Source organism: Chelonoidis abingdonii, chromosome 16, assembly GCF_003597395.2.
Source record: "Chelonoidis abingdonii isolate Lonesome George chromosome 16, CheloAbing_2.0, whole genome shotgun sequence".
Taxonomy (NCBI): Eukaryota; Metazoa; Chordata; order Testudines; family Testudinidae; genus Chelonoidis; species Chelonoidis abingdonii.
This window is the reverse complement of record NC_133784.1, coordinates 22,781,754-22,809,196: the sequence shown is the minus strand read 5'-3', so window position 1 is coordinate 22,809,196 and position 27,443 is coordinate 22,781,754. Positions and strand designations below refer to the sequence as shown.

The 27,443-nt window shown below is 46.0% G+C and overlaps 3 protein-coding genes across 7 annotated transcripts in view; 2 read left to right on the top strand and 1 right to left on the bottom strand.

Annotated features, from left to right (window-relative positions):
* Positions 1-1,494: 1,494 nt before the first annotated feature.
* On the top strand, positions 1,495-9,994 carry MANF (mesencephalic astrocyte derived neurotrophic factor). 2 transcript variants are annotated; one of them, XM_032805855.2, is made up of 4 exons: positions 1,495-1,573; positions 4,316-4,443; positions 5,515-5,656; positions 9,542-9,994. In XM_032805855.2, exons 1-4 carry the CDS (start codon positions 1,510-1,512, stop codon positions 9,724-9,726), a joined length of 519 nt encoding a protein of 172 aa, XP_032661746.1. In that variant the 5' UTR covers positions 1,495-1,509; the 3' UTR covers positions 9,727-9,994. The 2 variants fall into 2 exon arrangements, with proteins under 2 accessions (XP_032661746.1, XP_032661745.1); XM_032805854.2 differs by having other exon boundaries at positions 1,513-1,676.
* An 874-nt stretch (positions 9,995-10,868) lies between these two features.
* Positions 10,869-13,900, top strand: RBM15B (RNA binding motif protein 15B). Its single transcript, XM_032805830.2, has one exon. The coding sequence runs from the start codon at positions 10,942-10,944 to the stop codon at positions 13,642-13,644; it is 2,703 nt and encodes a 900-aa protein (XP_032661721.1). The 5' UTR covers positions 10,869-10,941; the 3' UTR covers positions 13,645-13,900.
* Positions 13,901-17,774: 3,874 nt separating this feature from the next.
* The window catches only part of DCAF1 (DDB1 and CUL4 associated factor 1), a 116,455-nt gene continuing 106,786 nt past the window's right edge, over positions 17,775-27,443 (bottom strand). For all 4 annotated transcript variants that reach the window (XM_075073038.1, XM_075073035.1, XM_075073036.1 and 1 more), the window contains 2 exons: positions 25,037-25,292; positions 17,775-18,708 (listed from right to left, as the gene is read on the bottom strand). In XM_075073038.1, coding sequence (XP_074929139.1) covers positions 18,650-18,708; positions 25,037-25,292 — 315 coding nt within the window. In that variant the 3' untranslated portion in view covers positions 17,775-18,649. The remainder of the gene's footprint in view (positions 18,709-25,036; positions 25,293-27,443) is intronic.

Here is a 27,443-nt window from a genome sequence, read left to right as displayed (position 1 = left end):
GTGGGCAGTGGCGAGGGGGCAGGTGAGCTGGAGGCAGGGGAGGGGGGCTGAGGAGGTGAGCTGGGGGGGTGGGAGGTTGAGGAGGCGAGTGAGAAGTCAGTGGCTGACCCTACTGATCTCCAAGGGTTGCAGCTGTCTGGAGGTGCTACCTTCCACACCTTCCTCATTCACACCTCATTCATTCAACAGGGCAATTGATTACAAAGTGGGGGGAAGATCTTATTCTACTTCTAGCAAAAAGATAGTTTTCTTTTACCTTAATTATTCTACCTTGGGGCCCACTATAACATACTACCAAGATTCAATACCGCTGTTTCAGTGGGGTAGCGCTAGGGAAGGAGAGTTTGTTTCTGGGGGGCAGGCGGTGCTGGGGGGCGTGTTGTGTTTCAGGGGGGCTTGACGGTGCTGGGGGGGGGGGTTGGCCCGGCCAGGGGGGTCGGCCCCCAGCTGTTTTCTTTGGAGTAATATGGCCGTCGCCGCTTTTTGAATTGTGCAGGCCTGGCCTAGGCTTTCTAAAGAGCGGCACAAATTCTTCTCTTTTTCCTGGCTGCTTCCCTAATCAAGTTCTGTGACTTTAGCAGCTTTCTTCTAAAAGTCATGATCATAGGCCATAATGCTGTGTAGACCCGCTGAGATCCAGTCTGTGTACCAAGTCTTTGGGCTCCCCTTGGTCCCTTTCTAGGGTGACCAGACAGCAAGTGTGAAAAATCAGGATGGGGGTGGGGGGGTAATAGGAGTCCATATAAGAAAAAGACCCCAAACTTGGGATTGTCCTTATACAATTGGGATATCTGATCATCCTATCCCTTCCATCCCCAATTACTGCAAGAGCCAACCTCACGCAAAAGCTTTGCTTGTTAAAGGGAATTGGAAGCATGGCATATGTGCGCCCACGAATCCAGGGTAGCTGGGACCAGGGAGCCAGCCTGGTACACAGCACTTGCCGAGTTGTCACGCAGTCAGCCTGGGCTATCGTGCTTGGTGCCAGGTCAGGCAGCCGGCCTGGGCCCCAGGCAGCCACCAAACGCCCTTTGGCTCCAGCACCCACCTCCCCTGCCGCAGGGTGCTGCCCAGGGCCCCTGCTAGGCTCAACACGTCTTGGCTTCAGGACGTTCCTGCCAACGACGGGGGTCCCGGCCCCTGGGAGCGGGGACCTGCCTGAGACCCAGAGCAAAGCACCAGTCCCTGCTCTCTGCCGGATCCAGGCTTCCAGCTCTTGGCATGGGGGACTTGCCCCGCACAAAGATGGCGGCTGCACGGAATTCCATTGCGCGATCATGCTCCGCACAAGGATGGCGTTTCGCGGGGGTTGTTCCGTCTCCTGGAGACCGGCTGCTGAAGCCGTTCCGCGCACCTCGTCCAATCAGCAGCCGCCAACTCTCCCGTCTCGGCCGCGGCCCGACCAATAGAGAAAGGGAGCGTGGAGGCCTATGGAAGAGTGGGCGAATGGGAGCGCGACGTGTGAGGGAAGCCTCAGGAGCACCCAATGGGGTGGGGGATGGGCGGTGCATGTTGTCAAGGCACCGGGTGCGAAGGGGGCTCGCAGAGCGGTGTGTGCTACCGAGGAAGCCGGGTGCGCAGCGGCAGGATGCGGGTGGCGAACGGGCTCTGGGCGGCGCTGGTCCTGATTCTGCTCCCGGGCGGCAGCCGGGCCCTGCGGGAGGGGGAGTGCGAGGGTGAGCGAGGTGCTGGCGGGTGGCCCTGTCCGGGGGGCTGCGCAGGGGGCACCGGCTCTGCCGAGTCCCTGGCCTCGTGGGGCTGCTTCACCCGAGACTCGCTCGCCCGGTGGGCGGACTGGCGGCCGCTGCCCGGGCTGGGAGGAGTGGGGCTCCTGGTGGGGGGAGGGGTCCTGGAGCTGCCTGGGGTCTCCTGGGCCGGAAGGGGCTATGTGGGGGGTGAGGCTCCCTGGGGTGCCCGGGTGTCTCAGAGGGAAAAGGGCCTAGTGAAGAGCAGCCCAGGAAGGCAAAGGGAAGCTGCCACTTGTCACTGGTTGATATCACTGGAGTGTATCCTGCCTGAGCTTTGTCCTTCATAGCAGCTTTCTGTTGTCTCTGGCAGCCTGTTTTAAAACACCTAATCAAAACTTTTGCTTGTTTATATCAGGAAGAGGGAGACTTGATTTTGGAAAGATCTGTGGAGGGCCTCATAGTGATGTCAGCCAGGATTACAACCCTCTCTTATGTGCATCCAGTTGAGAAGAGCAATTTTGAGACCAGGGTCCAAATTTTTGAAGGTATTTGATGACCATCTTCAGGTGTCTAAATACCTTTAAAATCTGCCCCTAATACTGATATTTAGTACTCTGCTGCCCTCGTTTTTTTTTAAATGCTCTTATTTCACAGTTCACCTTCATTAAAGATCCATTTAATACTTGGTTCTTCACTTCTCTGTTCTATCCTGGGTTTACGGTGTTTTTTTTCTGTAATAGCTGATAATCTCCAAATAAAGCAAAGTAGGGAGGGTGAGGAATGTTCTGATTAGAGGTTTTGTGATAGGAAGAACTTCCATAGGTAAGGAAGTGAATTCTGAACCTGAATGTTGGCAGGTTAGTAAAGGAGAAAATGAATCTTGACTATGTTCAAATGTATTTGTAAATTGCAAGCCTGACCTGATAAGTGAAAGGTAATTTTAAAAAAACTTTATCTCCTTACATGGCATAAATGTTACCATGGTGACTAACACAATAGAAATCATGCCGGACTGGTCACCATTATACTCCAGTTCAGGTAATATATATTGTACCTTTTATGCTAAAGGGTGCCAGTGTTCAGTTAATAATACAAACTATACACTGGGATGTTGGTGCACCACTGAAATGCATCAGCCTCTTAGGTTTAAACCACTTAACAGCACAGAAAAGAATTGCTGTGTAACTCAAGTGAAGAAGTGAACAGATTCTGCAGATGGAACTTTAAAGAGGTAGTTATCCAATTTGTAATTTTCCTGCAGTTCTGGCATTTTGCACCACTACCGCTGCAAAAAATGCCATAGTCTCTTTAATTGGGGATTAATTTTTTCACCTCATCTGACAGATGGCATCTGCAGCAGCCCAGTGCCCTGTAACACCATGTTGGAACTCAGGTTCAAGAGTAACTCAGTCACCAATATTATTCCCTGCAGAACCTGGAATCCAAATACCAGATCGCAGCACAAGACCAGCAGACAGCACTGTGTGGGAGAAGTAATGTGAAATGGCCAAAAAAGATGCCATACATGTAGAAAAAGTTCAGCTGCCTATTTAGTTCAGGTTATGCTTTCTGCCAGTGTTACATATTTGGAGTGCAGACCTCTTCCTGGTTGTGTGGGGCTCAAATAGGTGATCCTGTATTTTCCAACTTCTTATGCCCTCCCTTGACTTTGGAATTGAGTGTAAAAGTAGCTGAAGGCCATAGAGATTGGTTGATCCCTTCTCCTGGTATCAGTAAAACATATGGAAGCCCTAACCTGTGCCATTTTTTCTGCCTAGAAATGGGGTCAGTGTTGGGCACCTTGTCTCATCATTGAAGGTAACAGAATTGCAAGAGGGCTGCAGAGGGTCTCATTTGGCCTACAGAATTTTTCATACTAGTGATGTTGAGATCAAGGTTGAGTTTCCAAAGCTGACACTCTTAAAGCATTTTTTCCTTTTGTAAACTGAGTGGACTAGATCTGTGCACAGTGAGAGACAATAAACATGGAGTCGACAGTGCCATATTTAGAGTCTGTCATTTTCAGAATAGTGTTGCATATTTAAAGTTCTTGGATTGACATTGAGTTATTGTTTTGGGAGGGAAGGATAAGAGAGCCTGGGCATTAAATTGGCTCTTCCCACCCACCCCTTAAGTGCTCCCTCTATTGTTTGCTGCTAGCATTGTATTTCCACAGCTCAGAGGTTCTCAACCTGTGGCCAGTCAACACAGAGCTGTGGTCCATGTGACATTTGCAGGGCCATAGAGATAGGATTGGATGTAGCCCTCAAAGGTAAATAGGTTGAGAACCACTGCCTCAGCTGAATCTGTGCTGCTCTTCCATATGGTACATATATCCCATCAATGGCGTTCCTCCTCAGGGATCTGTTTCTAAGTATTAGCGAGACAAGGTGGGTGAGGTGTATAAGTATGTGAGTCACCTGTCCTCATTCATGCTCTGAAAGATTTACTGTGGTGTAATTGTCATGTGTGCAGCTCCAAGGGGATAGGTTCTTGGTTGCTAATGCGGTGTCCTAACCTCATTCACAAACCCCTTCATTCTCTTGTTTTCGTATAGGAGTTCTTCCCAAGTGCTACTTCCAGGTTAGTGCAAATGTTATGAATCTCTCCATTTTTCCCCCTTTTAGTGTGTGTTACATTCCTGGGAAGGTTCTACCAGAGTCTAAAGGACAAGGATGTTGAGTTCACACCAGCTAGTGTTGAAAAAGAACTCTTGAAATCCTGCAAAGAAGCAAAAGGCAAAGAGAACCGACTGGTGAGTAACAGTCATCCATCACCATCTCTTTTGCAGAATAATTCATAGAACACTTGGGAGGTAGATAGAAACTGGGAAAATCTCTCACTGAATGGTTGTGTATACAGTATAGGCCTATATAGAGAAGATTAGAGGAGGAGTGCAGTCCCTCTCCACCATAAAATAAATACATTGGTACCAGTTTTCCTATTGCTTGACCTCATTTCTGCCTGTAGTTGAACTGCTGTGAGAGTGTTTTTTTCTAATGAAATTTTACTTTCTACTGAACCTCTTGAGCATTAGATGATGCATCTAGATTGCTGTACAAACTATGTTTAAGTAATAATGCTTATCAGCCCTTGAACTGAAAAATGGCAGAGAAAATTAACCCAAAGGAAGTGCTAATTGAAAGCAGTCCAAAATGCTTTCACAGTGAAGTGACCTGAGTAGAAAGGCTTTCCCCTATCTTTGAAGAGAACTAGGACTGACTTTGTCAGACATACTCGGGGACATATTGTACTTCAGACAAGTTGTCCTTGAACTGAGAAGAAACTGCCTTCAGGCCAGCTCAGATAAAACGTCACTCGGGGTACTAAGACAACCTACATCAACATAATGAGAAATCAGCTTTTCTCATAGCTCCAATAGGACTCATGGAGAAATATTCTGTACCAGTAAATGTGAAACTGCAAAACCAGGCCACCTAGTCTGTCAAAAATGTGCATGACAAAAGGCCAAATAAACCATTTCTTGGTAGCATGTTATCTCTGTTCCTTATGAGTGAAAATAAATCTTCCCCTGGAGCTGAGGTGCTACCAAGAGGTAGAGTGAAAGTGAGACTGTTGTTCCTGTTCCCCCTTCACTTTGCTTGCTTTAGAAATCCAAACCAAAGCAGCTGATCCTCTCCTCTGGATGAAACAAATTCTGAGATGAAATCATGGCAAGACACTGAGATTTGTATGGCAGAAAACTCAGGGTCACTGGCACAGAGAAGGGAGGAAGCAACCAAGAAAATCATCTGAATTCTCCTGAAAGGATTCTTTTCCCTCAGCATCACTAGACACCTCATACTTTTCCTTTCTACCCCTCTAGTGCTATTACATTGGAGCCACCAGTGATGCAGCCACTAAAATGGTTAATGAGGTATCAAAACCTCTGAGTCACCACATCCCTGTGGAAAAGGTCTGTGAGAAACTGAAGAAGAAAGACAGCCAGATCTGTGAGCTAAAATACGGTGAGTTTGGGGAGACGTTAGTTATGGGGTTAAATGACTGGATTTTTCTGCAGTATGAATCTTTGTGCTGATGGGTAACGCACTTGCACCTGATCCCTTGTATGGATCTGCTGCTAATCTAAAACAGCCTAAAGTGGGCTTCCTTTGAAGGTTGATGAGGTGAAGCCACTTGCTCTTAAATTCTTCAGCAAGATCAGCAGAGTAAGTATTATGACAGATAACTTGAGCTGACCCCGTTAGAGATGTTTGAATGGTTAGGCAGTAGCACAAGTATGTGTAGTAAATGTTCCTGGAGGCTCCTAATAGGGTTAATAGGGTGATTTGGTGAAAGTTGCTGTATCTGGCACTAATCCAACTCAGAGGGTTCCTGCACATATGGGTTTGTCTAGCGTGCAGCATTGCTTATGCCCAAGATTAGCCCAGACCCTTGCAGCTAGACCCTCAAAGGGTGCCTAACTGCCTCTTTAGATGCCTAGGTCCAACATTTAAGCACCACTGACATTCACAAAACCACTGCTCAGCTGCTGCCTAACCCTGCTTAAGTCCTGATCAGGCTGTTGGCTTCTGAGAATCTCTTTCTTGGATGCTTAACTATCCTCATACAGTTGGGCTTCTTGTTACCAAACCCTATCAAAGACATTTACAAGAGACTATTTAATTTTTAAATGGTCCCACCTTGATTCCCTAAAAGTCTGGCTTCCAGTTCTGCTCCACTGAAACTGCTCATGACAGTCCATTAATGAGGACTTCCTTGCCAAGCCTAATTAATGGTCAGTATCGCAGAGAGAATGATTATTCTCTCCAAGTGATCTCTACCTTGCTCGCCACTCCTTCAGAAATCTCTTTTAGTTGCTAGGGGTCTGTCCTTGGACTCCATTTTTCTGTGCTTGCTCTCTGAGTATTCCTATCCATTCTCTCATCACCTCTATTTTGATGATTCTCAGATCCACCTCTTCTTCTGTGCAGGCCACATCTTTCTTTTGTTCTGTCTCCTCATGGATAGTTGTTTACTAAGAAGATCCATTTGTCATGTTTCTCTTATCTTTCATCTTAAAACCTCTCCTTTCACCTCTGGAGATAGAGAATTCCACTGTCTTATCTTATTAGAGTTTGCAGCTCTAATCTCACATCCAGGCTCACCTCCAGGCTTTCACTAAATCCTCACATCCAGACTTTCACTAAATCTTATGTTTCTCTCTAATAGATAAAATAAAAAATCTGCCCTTTCCTTTCTGTGCTTACTGCCAAAAACCTTAATTCTTGCCTTGTTTCTGTGTCGCTTCAACTCTTGTGACCACCACCATCTTTCTGGTGTCCCCAACTCTCTCCCCTTCACTAGGTCCAGTCTTCAGCAGCTGAATATAAGAATGGCCATATTGGGTCAGACCAATAGTCCATCTAGCCCAGTATCCTGTCTCTGACAGTGGCCAGTACCAGATATTTCAGAGGGAATGAACAGCACAGGCAGTTTTGAGTGATCCATCTCCTGTCATCTTGTCCCTGCTTCTGGCAGTTGGATGGTTAGGGACACCTGGATCCTGGGGTTGCATTCCCAACCTTCTTGTCTAATAGCCATTGATGGACCTGTATTCCATGAATTTATCTGATTTAACTTTTTTTAAGCCCGTTATACTTTGGCATTCACAACATCCCATGGCAAAGAGTTCCACAGGTTGACTTTGCATTGTGTAGACAAGTACTTCCTTATGTTTGTTTTTAAACCTGCTGTGTGATCCCTAATTCTTGTGTTGTGTGAAAGAGGTGAATGATACTTCTTTGTTCACTTTCTTCACACCATTCATGATTTTATAGACTTCTATCATTCCCCGGTATTCATCTCTTTTTCTAAGTGAAACAGTCCCAGTCTTTTTAATCTCTCCTGATATGAAAGTTGTTCCATACCTGTAATCATTTTTGTTGCTCTCCTCTTCCATTCTAATATATCTTTTTAGAGATGAGGCAACAGAACTGTGTGCAATATTCAAGATATGGACGTACCCATGGATTTACATAGTGGCATGATGATATTTTCTGTCTTAGTATCTATCCCTTTCGAATTATTCTTAACACTGTTACCTTTTTTGACTGCCACTGTATATTTAGAGGATGTTTTGAGGGAGCTATTCACAATGATTCTGGTAACAGCTAATTTAGACTCCATCATTTTGTATGAATAGTTAAGATGGTTTTCCAATGTGCATTACTTCCCATTTATCAACACTGATTTTCATGTGCCATTTTGTTGCCTAGTCACTCAGTTTAGTAGCTCTTTGGAGTCAGCTTTGGACCTAACTATTTTGTGTAATTTTGTATCATCTGCAAGTTTTGCTGCCTCACTGTTTACACCTTATTTCAGATCAATTTTGAATATGTTGAACAGCACATATCCATGAGGGACCCTACTATTTACCTCTCTCCATTATGAAAACCGACCATTTATTCCTATCCTTAGTTTCCTGTCTTTTTAACTAGTTACTGACCCATGAAAGGCCCTTCCTTCGTATCCTTTGACTGCTTAATTTGCTTAAGAGCCTTTGAGGGACCTTATCAAAGGCTTTCTGAAAGGCCGGGGACACTATATCAACTGGATTACCCTTGTCCACATGCTTGTTGATACTCTTAACTAATTCTAATACATTGGTGAGGCATGATTTCCCTTTATAAAAGGAGTGTTGAGCAAAGTACCATGTTTATCTTGGTGTCTGATAATTTTGTTTTTTGCTATAGTTTCAAACAATTTGCCTGTTACTGAAGTTAGGCTTCCTGGCCTATAGTTATCAGAATTGCCTTTTAGAGCCTTTTTTTAAAGAACAGACATTACATTAGCTTCACTCCAGTTATCTGGTACAGAGGCTGACTTAAATGATATACATACTGCAGTTCAGCAGTTTTCAGATTTGAGTTCCTTCAGAACTCTTCGGTGGCTACCATTTATCCTGGTGACTTATTACTGTTTAATTTATCCCCCGAGCTCCTCTATTGATATGTCAGTCTGGGACAATTCCTCAGATCTATCACCTACAAATAATGGGTCAGGTGTGGGAATGTCACTCATCCCTTGTAGCAAAGACCACTGCAAACAGTTCATTTAGCTTCTCTGCAATAGCTTTGTCTTTCTTGAGTACTCCTTTAGCACTTTGATCATCTAGTGGTCCCACTTCCTGTTCGTCAGGCTTCCGGCTTCTGTTATACTTAAAATTATTTTTTTATTTTCCTGTTTCTCTAACTGCATCAGTCTGACACTGCCAGTCTCTTTACTGATTCCGTGTCCTTGTGCATAAAATTCAGCCTTGTTTGTCTTCAATTGCGATTCTCCTTCTTGTCTTGCCTCATCACAAAATAATAATATAATAATAATAAAAAATTGACAAGAAGATGCGAGGAACTGTGTGTGTGTGTGTGTGTGTGTGTGTGTGAGAGAGAGAGAGAGAGAGAGAGAGAAATAAGCAGGGGGATGCTATTCCCTCTCTACCCCCGCCTTACAGTTCCTCACATCTTCTTGTCAATTGCTGGAAATGGGCTATTTTCATTACCACTACAAACCGTTCTTTTTCTCTTGCTGATAATAGCTCACCTTAACTGATCACTCTCCTTATAGTGTGTGTAAGGTGAGAGAGAGAGTGTGTGTGTGTGTGTGTGTCTTCCTATTGTATTTTCCACTGTATGCATCCGATGAAGTGTGCTGTAGCACACAAAAGCTTATGCTCAAATAAATTTTTTAGTCTCTAAGGTGCCACAAGTACTCCTGTTCTTTTTGCGGATACAGACTAACACAGCTGCTACTCTGAATCCTTTAAGAAAGATGTTAATTTTGACAACTTCTGATCAATTTGTTATTTCTCACTTAGAGTAACTGATGTCCCCCCCTGCCCTCTCTCTCCTTAGACAAGCAGATTGACCTGAGTACTGTGGATCTGAAGAAATTGAGAGTGAAAGAACTGAAGAAGATCCTAGATGACTGGGGTGAAACATGCAAGGGCTGTGCAGAAAAATCAGACTATATTCGCAAAATCAATGAACTGATGCCTAAATACGCACCAAAGGCAGCCAGTTCACGGACAGATCTCTGACCAATGTAGTGGCCTCTGTCATACTAGCACCTCGTACGAACTACATTAATCTGTTTTGTTTCTTATAAAGCCTTTTTTGTAACTTATTTAACTGGGCTCCCAAGGCTGTCAGTTGGAGCTGGAGCAGTTGTGAAATGCTCATTCAACACCCCCATTCTGTCATGTCTCTAGTTTGTATTTCTCTTGATTCTGGTTTAGTTTAGGACATCACAATCTGTATGGAATTTTTTTATTAAAGTAAGAAGAAATCTCTTCTTTTTCTACAAAATCTGGGTTGAAAGGAGTTCAGTAGAAATCACAAATAGGTACAGCTATAGCTCAGCTGAACCTAGTCTACTAAAACTAGCAGCAGAGATGTTCTGGTGCACACATTTGAGCTGCTCTAGCCCTGTGGGCATACACACTTCCCAGCTGCTGCATAGCTGCAATCAGACTTTGCTGGAGGCTGGTCACAGGGTGGGTGAGAGGTTTGGTGTGATACAAGACCCTGCACAAGCTTCACTGTGAATCATACATGCCAGTTAGGCTACAGACTGTGCCTCTTGTGCTGTGTCAGGGAAGGGCCATGGGGAGGGGTGAGACCAGATCCTGCAGCCTGGTCAGGCAAATTTATATGCAGCTTTACCCTAGCCCTGTCTCCTGAGTCGTAGTTTGGTGAACTGGGGGAGTTCCTGGTCCAGTGCTGCGGGGGGGCATGCGCACAGAGCAGCCGGGGCCCTGGTAGCAGGATGCCTGGGGCGAAGCACCTCCTGCCAGGCGCGATGGAGATGGTCCCATGCAGGAGCCAAGGCTACTCGCCTGAGGAACGTGCCTGGCCTCGATCCCATAGTGGCCTGGCACTGTTGGCTGATCTCAAGTAGCAGGGGTCGCCCCACTCCTGCGGCAGGGGGCGCTGTGCGGGGCCGGGGCAGCGCCCGTTCTTCCCCTGCCTCGAAGCCGGTACCCTGTCGGAGGAGACGTGACTGTCCTTCCGCATTGGGCCTTTTTTTGGTCACGTGACTACGGCAGCTTGGGTGCCGGGAGGGTGTCCCTTGTCATGTGACGGGTGCCTCTCCCCAACTCGCCATTACCCCTGACGTAACCATGCGGCGGGGCGCGGAATGATGACGTGTGGCCCGCGCGCGCCGCGGCCGGACTCCGGCGCCGCCTTCGTTCCCTTTTGTCCAAGATGGCGGCGGCCGCCGGAGGCGCCTCCTGAGCCGCGGGTCCGGAGCCATGAAGCGGGGCAGCGAGCGGGACCCCAGTCCGGGCGGGGCGGGGGGAGGCCGAGCCGCCGCCGCCAAGCGGCCCCGGGAGCGAGAACGGGAAAGCAGCAGCCGGCGGGGCCCGCACCGGAGCTCGGGCGCCTCCCGCAGTAGCCGGGACAAGCTCCCGCCCGGCGGCGGCAGCGGCGCCTCCAGTTCCCGCAGCCACCGCGGTGACGAGCGGGCCGGAGGCAGCGACTCCAACCACCGCACGGCGGCGAGCGGCTCGGCCTCCAGCGCCCGCAGCAGCCAGGCCGCTCCCCCCTCCACCTCCTCCTCGTCGTCCCGGGCGCTGGGGGCCCCCAAGGCCAAGGCCCTACCGGGGGCCGTAGTAGCCCCGTCACTGCTGCTGGCGGGCCCCCCCCCGGGGGCAGCACCCTCCCTGCTGCTGGCCCCGCTGGGGGGCTCGCCAGGGCTGGTGGTGGAGCCGCCCGGCTCCTGTGAGTACAAGACGTTGCTGGTGAGTGGGCTGAGTGCAGCGCTGCCTGACCAGCTGCTGGAGGATGGGCTCTTCCGCCAGTTCCAGCGCTTTGCGAGTGGGGGCGCTGGCGACATTAGTGTGAAGCTCTCCCACACGCCTGAGCTCGGCCGTGTCGCTTATGTCAACTTCCGGCACCCGGGGGACGCCCGTGATGCCCGCAGACACGCCCGGGCCCGGCAGCTGCTTCTGTACGATCGTCCCCTCAAAGTGGAGCCTGTGTATCTACGTGGGGGTCGCAGGAGCCGCACACCCCCACCTGTGCCCTCCCCAGAGCCTCTGGGCTATCTGCCACCCATCCACAGCACCTACCAGTATAAGCAGAGGTCACTCTCACCTGTTGCCAGCCCTTTATTGAGGGAGCCAAGGCCCCGACATGCTCATGCCGCGGCTGCAGCCTTTGCCTTGGAGGCTGCTGCACTCGGGCTCTCCCGGGAGCGGGAGAGGGCACTGGATTACTATGGGCTGTATGATGAGCGTGGCCGACCCTATGGCTACCCCATAGTGGCTGAGGAAGACCTGATGCCAGAGGATGACCAGAGAGCCACCCGGAACCTGTTCATTGGGAACTTAGATCATAACGTTTCAGAGGTGGAGCTGAGACGTGCTTTTGAGAAGTATGGTATCATTGAGGAGGTGGTGATCAAGCGCCCTGCTCGAGGTCAAGGTGGGGCCTATGCATTCCTCAAGTTCCAGAACTTGGACATGGCCCATCGGGCTAAGGTCGCCATGTCTGGCCGGGTTGTTGGCAGGAACCCCATCAAAATTGGCTATGGTAAAGCCAACCCTACTACTCGACTCTGGGTAGGCGGCCTTGGACCAAGTACATCCCTGGCTGCCCTTGCTAGGGAGTTTGATCGCTTTGGTAGCATCAGAACTATTGACTATGTGAAGGGGGATAGCTTTGCCTATATTCAATATGAAAGCCTGGATGCTGCCCAGGCTGCCTGTGCGCAGATGAGGGGCTTCCCCTTAGGCGGACCAGAGAGGAGACTTAGAGTGGATTTTGCCAAAGCTGAAGAGACAAGATACCCCCAGCAGTACCAGCCTGCACCACTCCCAGTGCACTATGAGCTGTTACCTGATGGATATAGCAGGCACAGAAGCCTAGAGCAAGACTTAAGGGTGAGAGATAGGACTCCTCCACATCTCCTGTACTCAGACAGAGACAGGAGCTTTGCAGAGGCAGACTGGGCTAGCCCTGCCAAAAATGCTGAACGCAGAAATAACTTGGAGAGCTACGGCCGATCCGTGCGTAGCCGCAGCGGAGAACGTTGGGGTAGTGACAGTGACCGCAGCGTGCCCAAGCCTTGGGAAGAAAGGCGGAAACGCCGGAGCCTTTCCAGTGACCGTGGAAGGACTGCTCATTCGCCTTACGAGGACAGAGGCAGGACAAAGGCCAGTGGGTTAGCTTTAGATCGCAGCCCAGACAGGGTTCGCAAAGAGAACAACACTACAGAGTCTGGAACAGAACGAGACCAGAGTAACTCCCTTCAGAACAACCGGCACGTATCTGAGGAGAAACCCCATCGTGAAACTTCTGATCTTCCTCAGCCTAAAAAAAGGGACAGCGAACGCAATCATCGAACTGGTGAATCGGAATCAAAAACTCACGAGGAGCCAAAATCTGAGACCAAAAAAGTAAAGAACTTATCAGAATTCGCTCAGACACTGCAACTTGCTTGGAATGGGCTTCTTGTGTTAAAAAATAGCTGTTTCCCCACGTCTATGCACATCCTGGAGGGAGACCTAGGTGTCATCAATGGGCTCCTAAAAGACCATTCATCTGGTGGGAAGTTAACACAGCTCAAGATTGCTCAAAGACTTCGACTTGACCAGCCCAAGCTGGATGAAGTAACTCGACGTATCAAACAAGGCAGTCCTAATGGTTATGCTGTGCTACTGGCTACCCAAGCCACCCAAGGAGGAGTAGGGGCTGAGGGGACCTTTCCTGTTGTGGAGCCTGGCTTGCAACGAAGGCTTCTCAGGAATCTGGTCTCCTACTTGAAACAGAAACAGGCTGCTGGGGTGATCAGCCTGCCTGTGGGAGGGGTGAAGTGCAGAGACAGCACAGGCATGCTTTACGCTTTCCCTCCCTGTGAATTCTCTCAGCAGTACCTCCAGTCAGCACTAAGGACATTGGGAAAGTTAGAAGAAGAACATATGGTGATAGTTATAGTCAAAGACACTGCCTAGCCCACACTGTCTCTTCAGATTCCATGTTTTCTTTGTGTGTGTCACAACCCAGTTGTTTTTAAGGCTGAGCATTTTGGTGGAAAACCTTAAACAAAACTGTTAAGATTTTTAGTTTCTAATTAATTTTAATACCATTTGAATAGATCCAGTTTTATTCGTTTTTTAATATGTGACACTGTCCACTGTGTTCTGTATTTTTATTTTTTAACTGTATGGAAAGTTGTCAGTAAAGCCTTGTTCACTGATGGATTTTTAATCTTGTGCAGTATCTTGGTTTTTATGGTCTTACGAGGGGCTGGTTCCCTGTCCTCCCAAGAGCTAAAAGATGATGCCTCCTCCCTTTCCAGTTTCTCTGACCTATAGTTCCCCTCCCTCTTTCCAGGTGCCCTGGAAGATTGGGGGGAGACTTCTTTAGAGACACTGAAATGTCAATTCATGTTCTTGGCCTGCTTGCTTTGTATATTATAAATTTGAGGCTTGACACTTTTCTGCTACTTCTCCAATAGAGGCATCCCAGGTAGAGAAGTTCCAAGGAAGTGAATCCTGATCAAGAATAGAAGTGACTTTTATTTATTGTTTTAAATCTTTTTTAACAGCTATTTAACACTTGAGAGAAAAATGCTTCTTGTAAAAGGTTGCAAGGACTGACCAAGAAGCTTCAACAAAATATTGGTAGACACGTCTTGACATTCCTGATAATTTTGGGGGGGGGGGGGTAAAAAAAACAACAACAAACCCTTGCCTTTCCTCTTTGGAGAGAACCCTCTTGGGCCTCTGTTATACATAAACAAATAAAGGGCACAAGCTTAGTTTTTATTGCACTGCAGGTGCTCTTTTGTATAGTGCAGAGCTTGACTATCTGGACAAGGTTAACTGCCCTAGTTTTGCCAAAGTGAAATTGTTTGCAGGAGTCTAAAGGAGGAAAAAAAATACCTTTGGCTGTTTAAAAACATATTATATAGTAAGAGTTAATTTTCCTAAGTTCTTGGGATGTCCTGCCACAGTAAGAGCATAAACAAGGAATGAAAATTGGAATTGAAGAAGGGCCGGTTCCTTCTGTTAGTCTGTGAGGGGGTTGTCTGACAGAAGCTAGGATATTAGCCTCTCTGATTTCTCAGTATCTTAATGATGGGGGTTAACCATTCCAAACTTGATTTAAAAACCACACAGTTACATGATTTTATAATGCTGATAGCCTTTAGCAGGCTTCAAGAAGAGTTTGTAGGATTTAAAAAACAACAAACCCTAAATTTAGCAGTTTGTCTTTGAATTTCCAGACTTTTTTTGTTGTAAAACAACAATGCTGGAGGATCCAAACATCTCCTTTGCACATGTGAGTGTGAGCCAGACACTCAGTGGCAGAAAGTTGGCAAAGACCCTTTTATAACTCTGCTGTCAGCTAATACGCTGGTATGACTGGTAGCAGAAGCTATGTAAGGGGGAGGTTAATTCACACTAATAAAGCCCATTTATCCTGCACAGTTTTAAACTAGGGACAGCAGTGTTGGTGCATGGTTAGTTGCTTGTTTCAATAATGTAAATAATTCATTTTTATGTAATACAGCAGTTATATTAAAATAGAGCTACTTGGTGAGTTTAATAATGAGGTTTCCATAGTAAAGCCCCCCACAAGTACAACAACATGTCTAAAAGTTGGAGGCTAGCTGGATTGAGTAGGGCTTTCAGTTTTTTTAACCATGTTGTGGCCAAGTCCTGTAGTGTTGCTGGTTCCTTCTGTAAGCTATCAGCGCCTTGAAGTGTTACATTTTTTTTTTAAACCAACTGCTATTAAATATTCCACATGGTCAGTGTTAGAGAGTAACTAACTTTTGTCACAAACATCCTGTGTATTGAAGACATTCAGTATTGAAAGTGCAGTTGTGAACTGAATCTTTTACTGCCTATTGCTGTGAATTCTAGCTGCTACTGCTGCTTTGGTGGAGTGGCAATGACTGCTTGTTATCTGAGTTGGAAGGTTCCAGAGCCAGAGGATTCCCTGAGGCCAAAGCCAGAAAAATGTTACTTGAGCTCTGCAATGCCAAGGCCCAACTAAATAGTCATTAGAACTTTGGATTATTAGAGCTTTAGCCTTGTACTGGTGCTTCCTGAATGGGTTTCTGTTCAATGTGGCTGAGTGTTTATGAATGGCGTTCATCATTCCCAGGATATGGTTGTGCCCCTGCTGTCAAGAGTATTCAGACATCTAAAGGCACTGTTAAAAACAGGTGCCTGTGATCAGTCTAGCATCGAATGTGTGCTAGATATAGAAAAATAAGGCCAAGGTCCTTGCCCCACAGACTTCACAGCAGATATGGCATGGGGAATGTACTGACAAGCAATAGCACATGAGTGCTGCTAGATCTATGAGATTTTTTTCCAGCTATGAGAATCCTTCCCAGTAGGGCCTCAGTGAAGATGCAACAAGAGGCTGGCAACACTAGGTAAGCCTAGCCTAGGGAGGTGCAACAGGTGGTAATGTCATGTGACCGTAATATCTCATTGACTGTAGGAGACTGGCCCTGTAGTGTCTTTTAGCTACATATGGGACCACAAAAGCATGGGTCTTGAAAAATGTGAATCTTGCCTGACCCTCATGGATCGATGAGATTTTTGGGGAAGAGGAAGGAAAATGTAAGCCAGGCTCTGCTCTGGGGAAAGGACACCAAAACAATTCCCATCTACTCAGACTAGGAGTGGGAATTGTAGTGTTGACATAGCTCCAGCAGTGAACTATTTTGGTGCTGTTTTAGTAAATGTGCTGAAAAGCATAACACCAGCATCGTGGTAAAAATGGTTCGGCCTTGTCTACACTAGGATTTTGTACTGGTTTTAACAGCAGTTCAGTGGCCATTTTTGGGGACAGTTCCCTGGGAAGAGAGCCTGGTTGAACTGATTTATAGGCTGTCTTGCTCTAGGGGAGAATTGGGTTGCTGGGATAGAGCTGACACAGAGCACAAACTGTTCAGCCATGTCTGTGCTATAAACCACTTATTGCAATGCCCCTCAGGTAAATATCCTGGCACTGCTCCCTGTGGGACATTTCAAAAAGCCCTCAATGTATTATATACTACTCATGCTGTTAGACCAGAAAGCCCCCCCACTGAAGTGGCTCTGTAGGCATACATCATGCATATAACCTGTTTAAAACAGTTTTGTAAAGGAATCTTTTTCAATGGTTAATTTCTCTACAGTAGACAAAGTGAATTAGCAACTGTTGGAGGGAAGTACCACTGTGGGAGGGTTGGCAGAGAGTAAACGCCATCTCCTGTTGTGGTTAAAAACATTCTACTCGGGGTAGTGCTGGCCTGACCCTGTGCCTGAAGCTTGAACAGAGGAGGAGGAAGAAACTCACTGGGCTTCCCTGCTCTCTACCCAACATCATTCTTTTTGTGAAAACTTTGCATTCTGAATTCTAGGAATAGACAAGAGAGCAACCCACCAGGGTAAGTTAAGAAAGGTGTAAAAGTTTTCAGAAGAGACACGTTTTCAGTCAAGTTGTGGCATGTTTTTTGAGCACTAGGCCTGGAATTTGATGTGAAAGTGAACGACTTAGTTCTGCTCTGTGTAACAAAAGCCTAGGCACCTAACCTAGGTGATTTTTAAGGTGGGGCCCTTGCGGTCTCATAAACAGCAGCACCTTATTTGACTTACCTGTCATCCAGCCAGCATAAATAATCTCTTCCTCTCTTATGTTAACCCCACTACAAAACCATTTATTACACTGTTATGGGCACTACATAAATGTTCAGGTATATGTTAAATCACAGTAGTGAGGCAGTAAGAGTTTTGTTTCAAGGCAGACCACGTATGCTGTTATTCAGTAAATATTTGTTTGGATCTAACCTTGTAGAAAGAGGAGTCTGGAAGAGCTGTCAGGGATGTCCAAGGCATAGAGCTCCAGTGGGCAGCCAGAAGTGAGTGAAGGACAAGTTCTGTCACAGAACTGAACAGTTCTTTGTAACTGCAGCACTGCTCCTTCCTCCCACCCGATTTACTTTGTTCTTTGTGTTGCAACTCAGCCATTTCTCCCACAGAAGGCTGCTTGTTGGGGTGTTTTGGGAGATACTGTGCTGCCAAATACTATTTGGGCAGGTCTGAGGGGGAAAACAGGTACAGCTCACACCCATACGTAGAGACAGGACTTGTATTTTATTTTTTTTTAATAAATACACTTTACATTAAAGAAAGGCCTTCAATTTGCAGTTTCCACAGAGGGTGTGAAAGGGAGAAAAAAAGATTAAAAAAAACTTGAATCACAAGGGGAAAAAAGGGCCCAAACTGCAATCCCAGCGCCCCTTGTCTCCATGAATACCGGGTGTCAGCCTCCCCCTCTGGCTGCTGTCACAGCAAGAACCTCTGCTTAAAACAGGCTGGAGGTTCAGTTACCCCCTTGGGCTTTTCCCTAAAGGCAGGTGACACATACACAAGCTAGCAGCAGATGGCAACACCTGTTTAAAAAAAAAATTCTCAATTCTTGGCCATTTTAGAAACCATGATCCTCTTATTTCATTTAGTACTCTCAGTAAAAATGCCCCTTTTGTTAATTTTAAACAATTTTTCTCCCCCCAAACCTGACCCATGGTAAAAGATACTAGATTGATACAAAGTTCAGATCCTTTTTACTATAACACCTGCCTTTTTTTTTTCTTTTCTTTTTTTTTTTTCCTTTTTTTGGTTTTATATAAAACTATTTTTGTTCTTTAGGAAAGAACTTTGTACAAAGAAAATATATTCTGAAATAGCTTCAGACGTTTCCGTGGAGAGGAGAGTCTCATCTCAGCCTAAAATTAAACATTTAAAAAAAAAAAAAAAAAAGGCAGAGAGAAAGAGGCCTAACCCCGGTCTGTTTATTCAAGCGCCTTGATCTGACCCAAACCAACACAACTGATGGGCTGGAGTTCCTTGGATGTCCCAAGGGGTGCTCAGAAATTGCTTCTGAGTTGGTCTCTTGTCTTCTGGGAAGGGAACTTCTCCTGACGCCAACACCCTGCGTGGTGGTCACTCCTCACTCATTCAGAGACAAGATTATGTCGTCTTCCAAGTCAGAGTTATCTGAGCTGTCAGCTGGAAAGGGGACACATGGGTTATTTGTTTGGTGCATATGGAAAAAATGCAGCTGTCAGACCAGCTAAGTAATGGAGCCTGTTCTGCATCAGTCAGTTACAAGAGACCACCACTACCTGCTCAAGCAAACTGACCACAGACCAATGAACTCCTTAGCATTAGCAGCGAGCGAGACAGCCTGTAATTGTATTTCAGGCCAGGAAGTCAACTGGCATAAGGTGAGCATGCACTAGGATTTTAGTGGATCAAAGGGACTGGTGGAATTTTGCTCAGTATAATTCATGTAAGTTGACAGACCTCCCTTGCACAAGTGGGGCTGGAACTTTCCACCAGGAGGTTACTCACTCATATGAAAGCTTTTTGCACAACTTATTGGGAACATATAAATGACAACTTCATGTTGTTGGGACAGGACAGATGTGTGGGATAACTGTTGCAAAACCACATTATTTCAAGAAATGACACCCTACCTTGATGTGTGGGCTCTGCATAAGTTATTAGTTAATTATGTAGCAAACTGGACACCAAAGGCTACATTCTTATTGAACAGTTGTTGCCTTTCTAGGCAGGGCACTGCTGGGACCTCATTAGTGAGGAAAGTCAGTAATTCATTATACTTACACCATCATTTATAGCACCTCCCACAAAGCACTTCACTCATTAAAGGTGACCTGCAGAGGATTTCTAAAAACCAGGCTTTTGCCCTTTTTAGCTTTGTGAGGCAGAATGAAGACATGAAAGTATTTGCCAAGAGTTCCACCCACCCCCACTTGCTTTAACTTTAAACAGCAAAGTCCAGTCTCCCTCAGTTGTGCTGCTGGAGAGTATAAAGTGACAGAGATGCGTACCATGAGTTCTCAGGCCCTAGCTGAAGTGACATGGTTACTGAATCTTTAACCAAGATGGCCTAAGTATTCATTGAGTGCTACTAGGTGTTAAAAGCAGTTTTAAAGAATCACCAAAACTCACTCCCCCATCAACTTCCAGTCTTTTACGATTTCGCTTACATTTCATGAGTTCTCCAGAGAGTTTTCCAGGGTAAGCAAAGCCTCAAAAAAGGGGACAAACCTTTTAGGCCTTAAAAAAAAAGGGGGGGAGGGGAGCAGCTCAAGGCACAAGTCTGTTTTTTCCTGTTTGTAGGTACCTTTAATATAGGTAGGAAAAATGGGTTGGCAAAAGTTAGTCAAAGAAATGTTTTATATTCTGAAATAGCCAGTATCACAAGCTCACTGCCCAGACAACTCAGTGCCCAGATGGAGTACTTCACAAGCAGCTGGACTCCTTTCAACTTTTCCTTTCGCTTAAAAAGATTATCTGGGAGCTATTTCCATGGTCCTGATTTATACAGAGGAAATGTTTATAGCAACTTTCCGGTGCTGCTGATTTCTGTGGCCAGGCTGGGCCAAGATCTCTGACTGCTTCAGGAGAACCAGCTGCCACACATCTCAGAAGTTTCAAGAGAAAGTACAAGTCAACCCAGCTGCGTGTTCTGCCATGGGGTGGGGCAAGGGACAGCAGCTGCTGGGCTGAAAAGTCAGGGGAGCTGAAGGAAAGCTGAAGTTCCAGAGTGTCCCTGCCCAAAATGTTTGGCTGCCCTTTCAGCTGTGACCCACTGGCCAATCAAGTCTCAGCCTCTATTGTAAAGTCTAGGAGAGCAGGAGCTATGGCAATGCAATTGGGAGCTGAGCCACAAAGTGCTGCTGTAAAATAGCAACTAGGTTACATGGGGAAAGAGGAGGGACAACAGATCTGAAGAGTCCAGAAAACATGGAGAGGAAAAGAGGCACAAAAAAAAGTTATTACTAGTAGGTGGGAACTGAATGAGAGAGAGGCATCCTGATCTCACGAGGAAAGAATTTCTTGGCTGATCAGCCTTCAGCCATGTCCTTAAGAACCCAACGTATGCCTCAGGTGTACCACCGCTATCACTCCACTGGCCAGACAGCACAGAACCTTTCAAGATGTTTACAAGCACTTATCTTTTCAACTGTTCTCACACTGCCCAACTGAGACCACACAGACCTGTTACAACTGCCATGAGGGAGAGAATGACGCTTCACTGGGTCCTGTAGGGCTCTTCAATTCAAACACTGGCTGTTCTCGAAACACAAACCCTTAAATCTGCAAATACATATGCCTGGAGACAGCTCACATAGTAGCTTGGCAGTCACCTGTTCCAGGTGTTAGAATAGCAGTTCAGAGCTCAGCCCAACACTCAAAAGCAAGTTATTCTGCTGTGAGTTGCCAATCACCAGCAAGACAGACAGAAATATCCATTTTAATCGGACACTTTTCTTGCAGATACACAAGTTCAGCCTGTCAATAAGAGGCTTCTTCCCAGGGCCTGCATCAGAACTCCTGCTGAGCTTCTTTCTGCAGGGCATTACCAGGGGAGATAGCCCCACATTTCCTAGGAGTGTTTTCGTAAGGACATCCTGACTCAGACAGTGAAACAAGCTTTTGCAAGAACCCCAGTGGGTGCAGAAATTTCCCTGGTCCAGAAAGGCCAAGCTTCAAGCTGCCTTGTGCGGATCTCCTCCAACCCAAGTGATGCATTAGGCTGAGAGGAACATCTGCACATTTTAAATGTTTTCACAGGTGATTCCTGAAAAGACAACCCCTCCCTGCCTGGGACATGAGTACCACGGTCACTCCCTTCCCCGTTTTCACTGTTTCTTTAATTATTATGTCCCCACACTGTACATGGGCATACTAACTGTGCCAAGCTTAGGGAGGGTTGTCAAGAAATACCAGTGTGGCCAGTAAGAATCTCATCAGAGGGCCAGTACTGCTGGGGGGCAGAGGAGGAGAGGCGAAGTGCTATACATTAGACAGTGCATCTTAAGATTGGACTCTAAGCAGTGAATACAAGAATCCAAGTCTCTGAGGCTTACTAGTCTCCCCATGGCTGGGAACTTGTAAGACATGACTGCAGCCTCAGGGAAGGCAGAGGTGAAGATGATGATTAGGTAAGTATGAGATGCATGCCACACTAGCCTGACAAAGCTGAGTCCAAAAAGAGGAGCCGCCACAGGACCCAGCTAACCATACAAGTGCAACCTGACCAGAGCATGGCTGAGAGTCCCACTCCTAGCTAGAGACTCCAAAGATGCAGGGGAACTTCACAGCCATCTCGGAGGGTTAGCTGCACTATGCAAGTTCAAAGTAGAGCCTCAAATAGCCCAAAATCACAGGACACGTGCTCAGCAACTTCTGAGCAGTCAGCGCACTCAGTGCAAAAGGTGCTGATGCTACTCATAAATGACCCCTTTGGTAGAGGCTTGAAACTTGGGCCAGGTGAAGCTGTGACATGTCCCCTTAGCCTGGTGACTTACGTAGCCCTTGTAACTGATGGCAGTGGGAAGAAGCCTAAAGGAATTACCCAACAAACCACTTTGGCTAGCTTCTGAACAAGAGCACCCCACAGTGCTGTCTCTCTGCAAAGCTGTCCTTAGGAGCACTATGTCCAGAATAGCTATGTATGTACAGGGCCTGTATGCACCTTACTCCCAAACCTGCTTCCCATCCTACCCCAACTTTAGCTGACATGGCTAGTGAGGCACGATTCAAAACTGCAGATGCTGAAATGAGGCACAAAAAGCACGTGACTCAGGTATTTGCAGAAACACGTGAGCCAGCATGGGGAGCCAGAGCAAGAAGAGAGGCAGCCAACTGCTGCGGCTGCTCCTCCTCACCAGGCTGTGGCTCTACCTCCCTGCCCATGGTCCAGGCCACCACATACACAGGGAAGGGATCAGCAACTCCCGGACTCCCATTTCCTCTGCTTTTCTACCTCCTCCCCATTTTCTACTACACTGAGAAATGAAGTGGGCAACAAGGAGATGGGGTGGGGGATAGCTATGAAGGGACATGTGATGGGGTGGGAACCAGTCATGGGCAGTGCTCTGGTGGAGCATAGATGAGTGCCAGCCTGTTTTCCCCCAGTGTGCCCACTGGAAAGGGGTCACACACACTCCCACTCCCAGTGTTCATAGGCTGCAATTTCACTGCAGGGTTGACAACCTCAAACCAGCAGTCCAAATCTAGATCTAAACCCCCAGAATAAACTTGATATTACATGCCCATTTGCCATATTAGTAATGCTCCACCCCTCACCTCTCTACACTCACCCCCTTCCCCTTCTATAAATCGCAGGCCACTCAGGAATGAGTGGTGAGGTGTATCTAATTCCCTCGAGCATCAGGAGTTGGATGATTAACTACTGCCCCTGAGTGTCAAACCTGTTACCCGCTGGCCTCTCTAATGGAAGCCTTTGCTTTGTCTCTCCCATATAAGCCTGGAGTTTTCTATGTGCTTTTCAGTGCTGTAGACTGAGTAGTTTCAGGTGCCCATCTGAGATTTTGGAGCCATTAGTGATCTCTGTGACTCAGTAATGAAACAGGTAAAGTCGTGAGCAGGAAAGGTGTACTCACATTGCCTGGATGTCAGATGATCACATATTCTCTGCTGCAGCCGCCTCCCCTTCTACCAAGACTCAATCACAGACTGATGTACACATTACAGCCATTTACTGGAACTAAGAGCCAATTTACTTGCAAATGCAGAGGTTTTTAAAGACAGTCAAGTTAAAATAAGTTCCTTTTCAAAGTGCACAAATTTTCACCCATTCCTGTGTAATGTCCCCTCTCCTTCCCACCAGTGTCTGCTACCTACCTGTCCTCAACTCCTTCCTCAATACCCATTCCCCTTGCGTCCTTACAAGCCAAAGTGCAGAGATGTCAGATTCTTGTGGCTTCCTTACCATTCCCACTGGGTTTTCCCCGCACAGCTGCTGAGTGCTCACAGCAGCCCTGTGGCCCCATCAGAAGAAGCAGGAACACAGAGTTAGTGGACAGGCCAGAGGCAGCCCCACAGGATTTTGTCTTTCCTCCAACAATAAAGTAAGTGGGGTATGGCAGATGCAGCACAGAATGCCAGTCTCCCCCTCTGGCAGAAGGGCCAGAAAGTAGTGAAAAGGCCCTGCAGGACTGAGTTTTAGTCACTTCTCTTCCTGGCACCGGTGACTCCTAAACTAAGATTTCCTTTAGTTTCAGTTCAGGGACCTGTCAAAGGCCTGTTCGACCCCACTCTCCCAAAATAGTACCGCTAAGTATCTATTAAAGTGCAATTCATTTTTAATTAGAGCTATGCAAATGTCCTATTTGGACAAAATACCTACCACCTTCAAGAGAACTGCGGACTGACTGACATACATATAAGAAAATCTCTGGAGACCTGAGGGGGCATTACTCCCAAATTCATGAGTCTGATCACAGAGGAGGAGGGCTGCACTACAACGAAACAGAAGAAGAGCATGGATGAGTCTGCCAGCGAGAAAGACTCTGGATTTAGTGGAGAAGGCTATACCAACTCAGAAACAGAACTGTCACTCAAAGCCTTCCAACCTGCCACCAAAGAGGTCAGGCTTCCATCTCGGTTCCCATCCAACCCCACCACTGCAATATTTTAGCACCTCAAACATCATTTATCTTCAACACCCATGTAAGGTAGGGCAGTGCTACTACCCTCATTTGACAGATGGGGAACTGCAGCACAGAGACACTAAGTGAATACCTAAGATCACACAGGAAATCTGTAGAAGAGGTGGCAGCAGAACTCAGATCTCTTGAGTCTCAATCCAGTGCCACCTTAACCACAAGGTCATCCTCTCTTGATTGTTAAGCGTTTTCAAAATTGAAGTGCTAGACAAACTCCAAAGCCGTTATTTATTTATTTTTCTTTTAAATGAAGTCTCTGTTTCTCCAAACCAGGAGGGAGAACAACTTCAACCTTATGCACAGAGCTAGGTTAGCATTGGAACGGTCACGGGCAATGAAGAAGCAAGCTCAGAAACGCCATGCTGGGTTATTCTCTAAGTAACTGCAGAAGGCGAAAGAGGCTCAAACCAGCAAGGAAGAAAATGGCTTCCCATTTCCATGAGTGTATAAACAAAGTAGAGGAGAGGAGAGGAGAGGAGAGAAGTTACATAGTGGTCTGGGTCCCTCTGGAGAGCAGGATTTGTGAGCATACATATAACAATCCTTCACACGAAGTTGCAAAACCTGCTTTTAAATTCTCTCAAGTGTATCTGAAAATAAAGATGGAAACAGTTTCCTTCCTAGACCTAACAAAGGGGATTCTCTCAGACCATGGTTGGTATTTACCAATGAAGCTCTTTGCGAGGCCTAAAGCTGATTGAATGGGGGGACCAGTGCCTTTCATCCAGGGACGGAAGGAGAGAAATCAATTTTTCCAGAGGGAAAATTTCTCTCTTTCATATTTGTGAGGATGGGACCACTTGTAGCCACCAGTTTAGAAGTATACTTACTATCGCCAAGGATCAGCTCAACTTCCTCATCTGCATCAGAATCCTCATCTTCACCTTCATCCCCCTCTTCCAGCAAGTTGCCAAGCTCCTCATCATCAGAGGGAGCGAAATCATTGTCTCCATCCTCACCAGCATTCTCATTGTTCTCATCCTCCTCCAGCTCGGCCTCCAGCAGCTGGTCAGTGTCTAGTTCATCAAGGTCATCTGTATCATCATCATCTTCATCATCATCCTCTTCCTCTTGTTCTTCCTCCTCCTGCAGCAACAGCAAAAGAGCCCATTAGGACATGCAAAAGTATATGGGGACCCTTCTGAGGGAAATGCACACCTTCCCAAATTAAAGATCACCCAACATTACTTGTAAACTCTACCCTCTTCACCCTTAAATCACATGATAGATGCTAGATTGACAGCCCTGGAGAAGTCCTTGTTACTATCTTGTGTTATACCTGTTTTATGGGTAACATCGCATGCCTCCACCCCATGATGTTACTTGCCAACATGCCTCACACAGATCTGCAGAGGCACACGAGTTCAATCCCAGCTCAATACAATCCCTGGCCTCATGCCAGGCTTACACAGACAGCTGTTTCTTCACAATTGGTCTGAGACCATTAATTCAGTCAGAGTAACTGGTTTTGGTCACTGCTGACCAGGATGAGATTTGAGGTCCAGTGAAAATCTCTGTTATCCCATTACCAAACCACGAGCCATTCAATCCTCAGATTATAAATTCTTTTAAAGTGGCTCAGCAGTCTCACTACTGAAATTTACACTGTGAATCAGGGTCTCCATTCTACCAGTGTGCTGAATGAATAGCTTAAAGAGAAGAAAACAATCCATGGGAATTTTTGTTTGTGTTTAGTGATTGAATTTCTTATTCCATAAATTAAACCCTTTCTAGCCTGAATGTCATTTCTGGTATAAGCATGGTTTTATGAGTGGGATGAGGAGAATGGTAGTGCTGAGTGATCCTTACACACAACTGAGAGGATACCAACTGCACCAAAAAGTCTCTGAATTTCAGTTCCCTTTTAGTATTCTTGCACCTATATCACACCCACTCACACCCCTCTTCTCCGATGGAATATTTTCAGAAGGCAGGAAAAATACATCACTGAACCCTGGATTCTGATGGGGTATATGGGATACATCTTCCAAGATTATAAAGCAGTTGGGGAATATTTGACAAACCCATATGAGACAGATACTCAATCCTGCCTCTTCCTGTGGCATTGACAGATTTTGGATGGTTTCATTTTCAGAATTATGCTAAGGGAAGAGAAGCCCCATCTTCTTTGCTCCCCCACACCACACTTTTTTTTTTTTGTCTAATACACATACATACAAATGGTATTACGACTAAAAGCAGTAGGTAAATGTTCTCCGAAAGCATGTGCATCCACAGGATAAAGGGTTACTGAGTTTACTGTTCACAGCTGGAAATTTAGGAATAGCAGCAAGGCCTAACATTCTATCCATCCAGTGAGCTCTATTATTTTTAGATTCATGGAAGGCCTCCAAAGTATGTCTGTCACTCACTGGGAGTATTTACATAATTTAAAATGGGATGGATAAAAATAGATGTTAATAATAAAGAAAAAACTGATTTAAAAAAATCTAGTTTATTAAAATTAAAGACATCTTTCTTTTTCAAAATCAACCTGTTTAAAATTCAGTTTGAAATAACAACCTAGGTAAAGGCCTAAATTTACTGTAAACTATTAAAATCATTTAAATAAATAAAAAGACAATAAGCTATATCAATAAGCCCTCCTTCAATTTCAATGAGTTAAAAGGTGCGGCTTTATGTATAGAATTGGGGAGAATAGCTAATTTTTGAGGTCAACTTGAGTTTTATAAATACGTCACAATGCCAAGTACTATATTATTGTCAGCCTTTACAACTGAGTAAATGCCAATATTTACATTTTTCCAAAAGTACTTTCGGTTTGCTGTGCAGAATTATCCTTAATTACTTTTGGTTTCAGTTTAGCTGGCGGGTGGACAGATTATTATTATTACTATTATTATTTTAATTCATATGAGCTAGTTCAAATTTGAGATGCCAACTGGGAGCTGAAAAAGCAGGAAAGCTTGTTTTACTCTTCAAATATATGAATAAAAAACAAATAGCAGAAGATCAGCTCTACTAATTCTAAAACCAAGAGACCAGATTTTCAAGGGTACTTAGGCACCTAGATGCAGACAGGCGCCTAGTAGGATGTTCTAAAGCACCTAACTTCTACTGATTTCAATTCCAATTGTTTTCAACAGGAGTTAGGTACCTAACCTGTTTAAGCGTTTTTGAAACTCCCACTAGAACTCTCTCCCTGCTTTTAGGCACCAAAATACCTTTGAATATCTGGCCCACGGTGATGGGAAACCATCAGTCAACTCACTAACT

Bases quoted from the DNA above. Each gene is read 5' to 3' on its own strand.
- MANF (XM_032805854.2), top strand. From the start codon at position 1,589: ATGCGGGTGGCGAACGGGCTCTGGGCGGCGCTGGTCCTGATTCTGCTC. The intron at 4,444-5,514 runs GTGAGTAACAGT...CTACCCCTCTAG, and splicing joins AAGGCAAAGAGAACCGACTG to TGCTATTACATTGGAGCCAC. The intron at 5,657-9,541 runs GTGAGTTTGGGG...CTCTCTCCTTAG, and splicing joins GATCTGTGAGCTAAAATACG to ACAAGCAGATTGACCTGAGT.
- RBM15B (XM_032805830.2), top strand. From the start codon at position 10,942: ATGAAGCGGGGCAGCGAGCGGGACCCCAGTCCGGGCGGGGCGGGGGGA.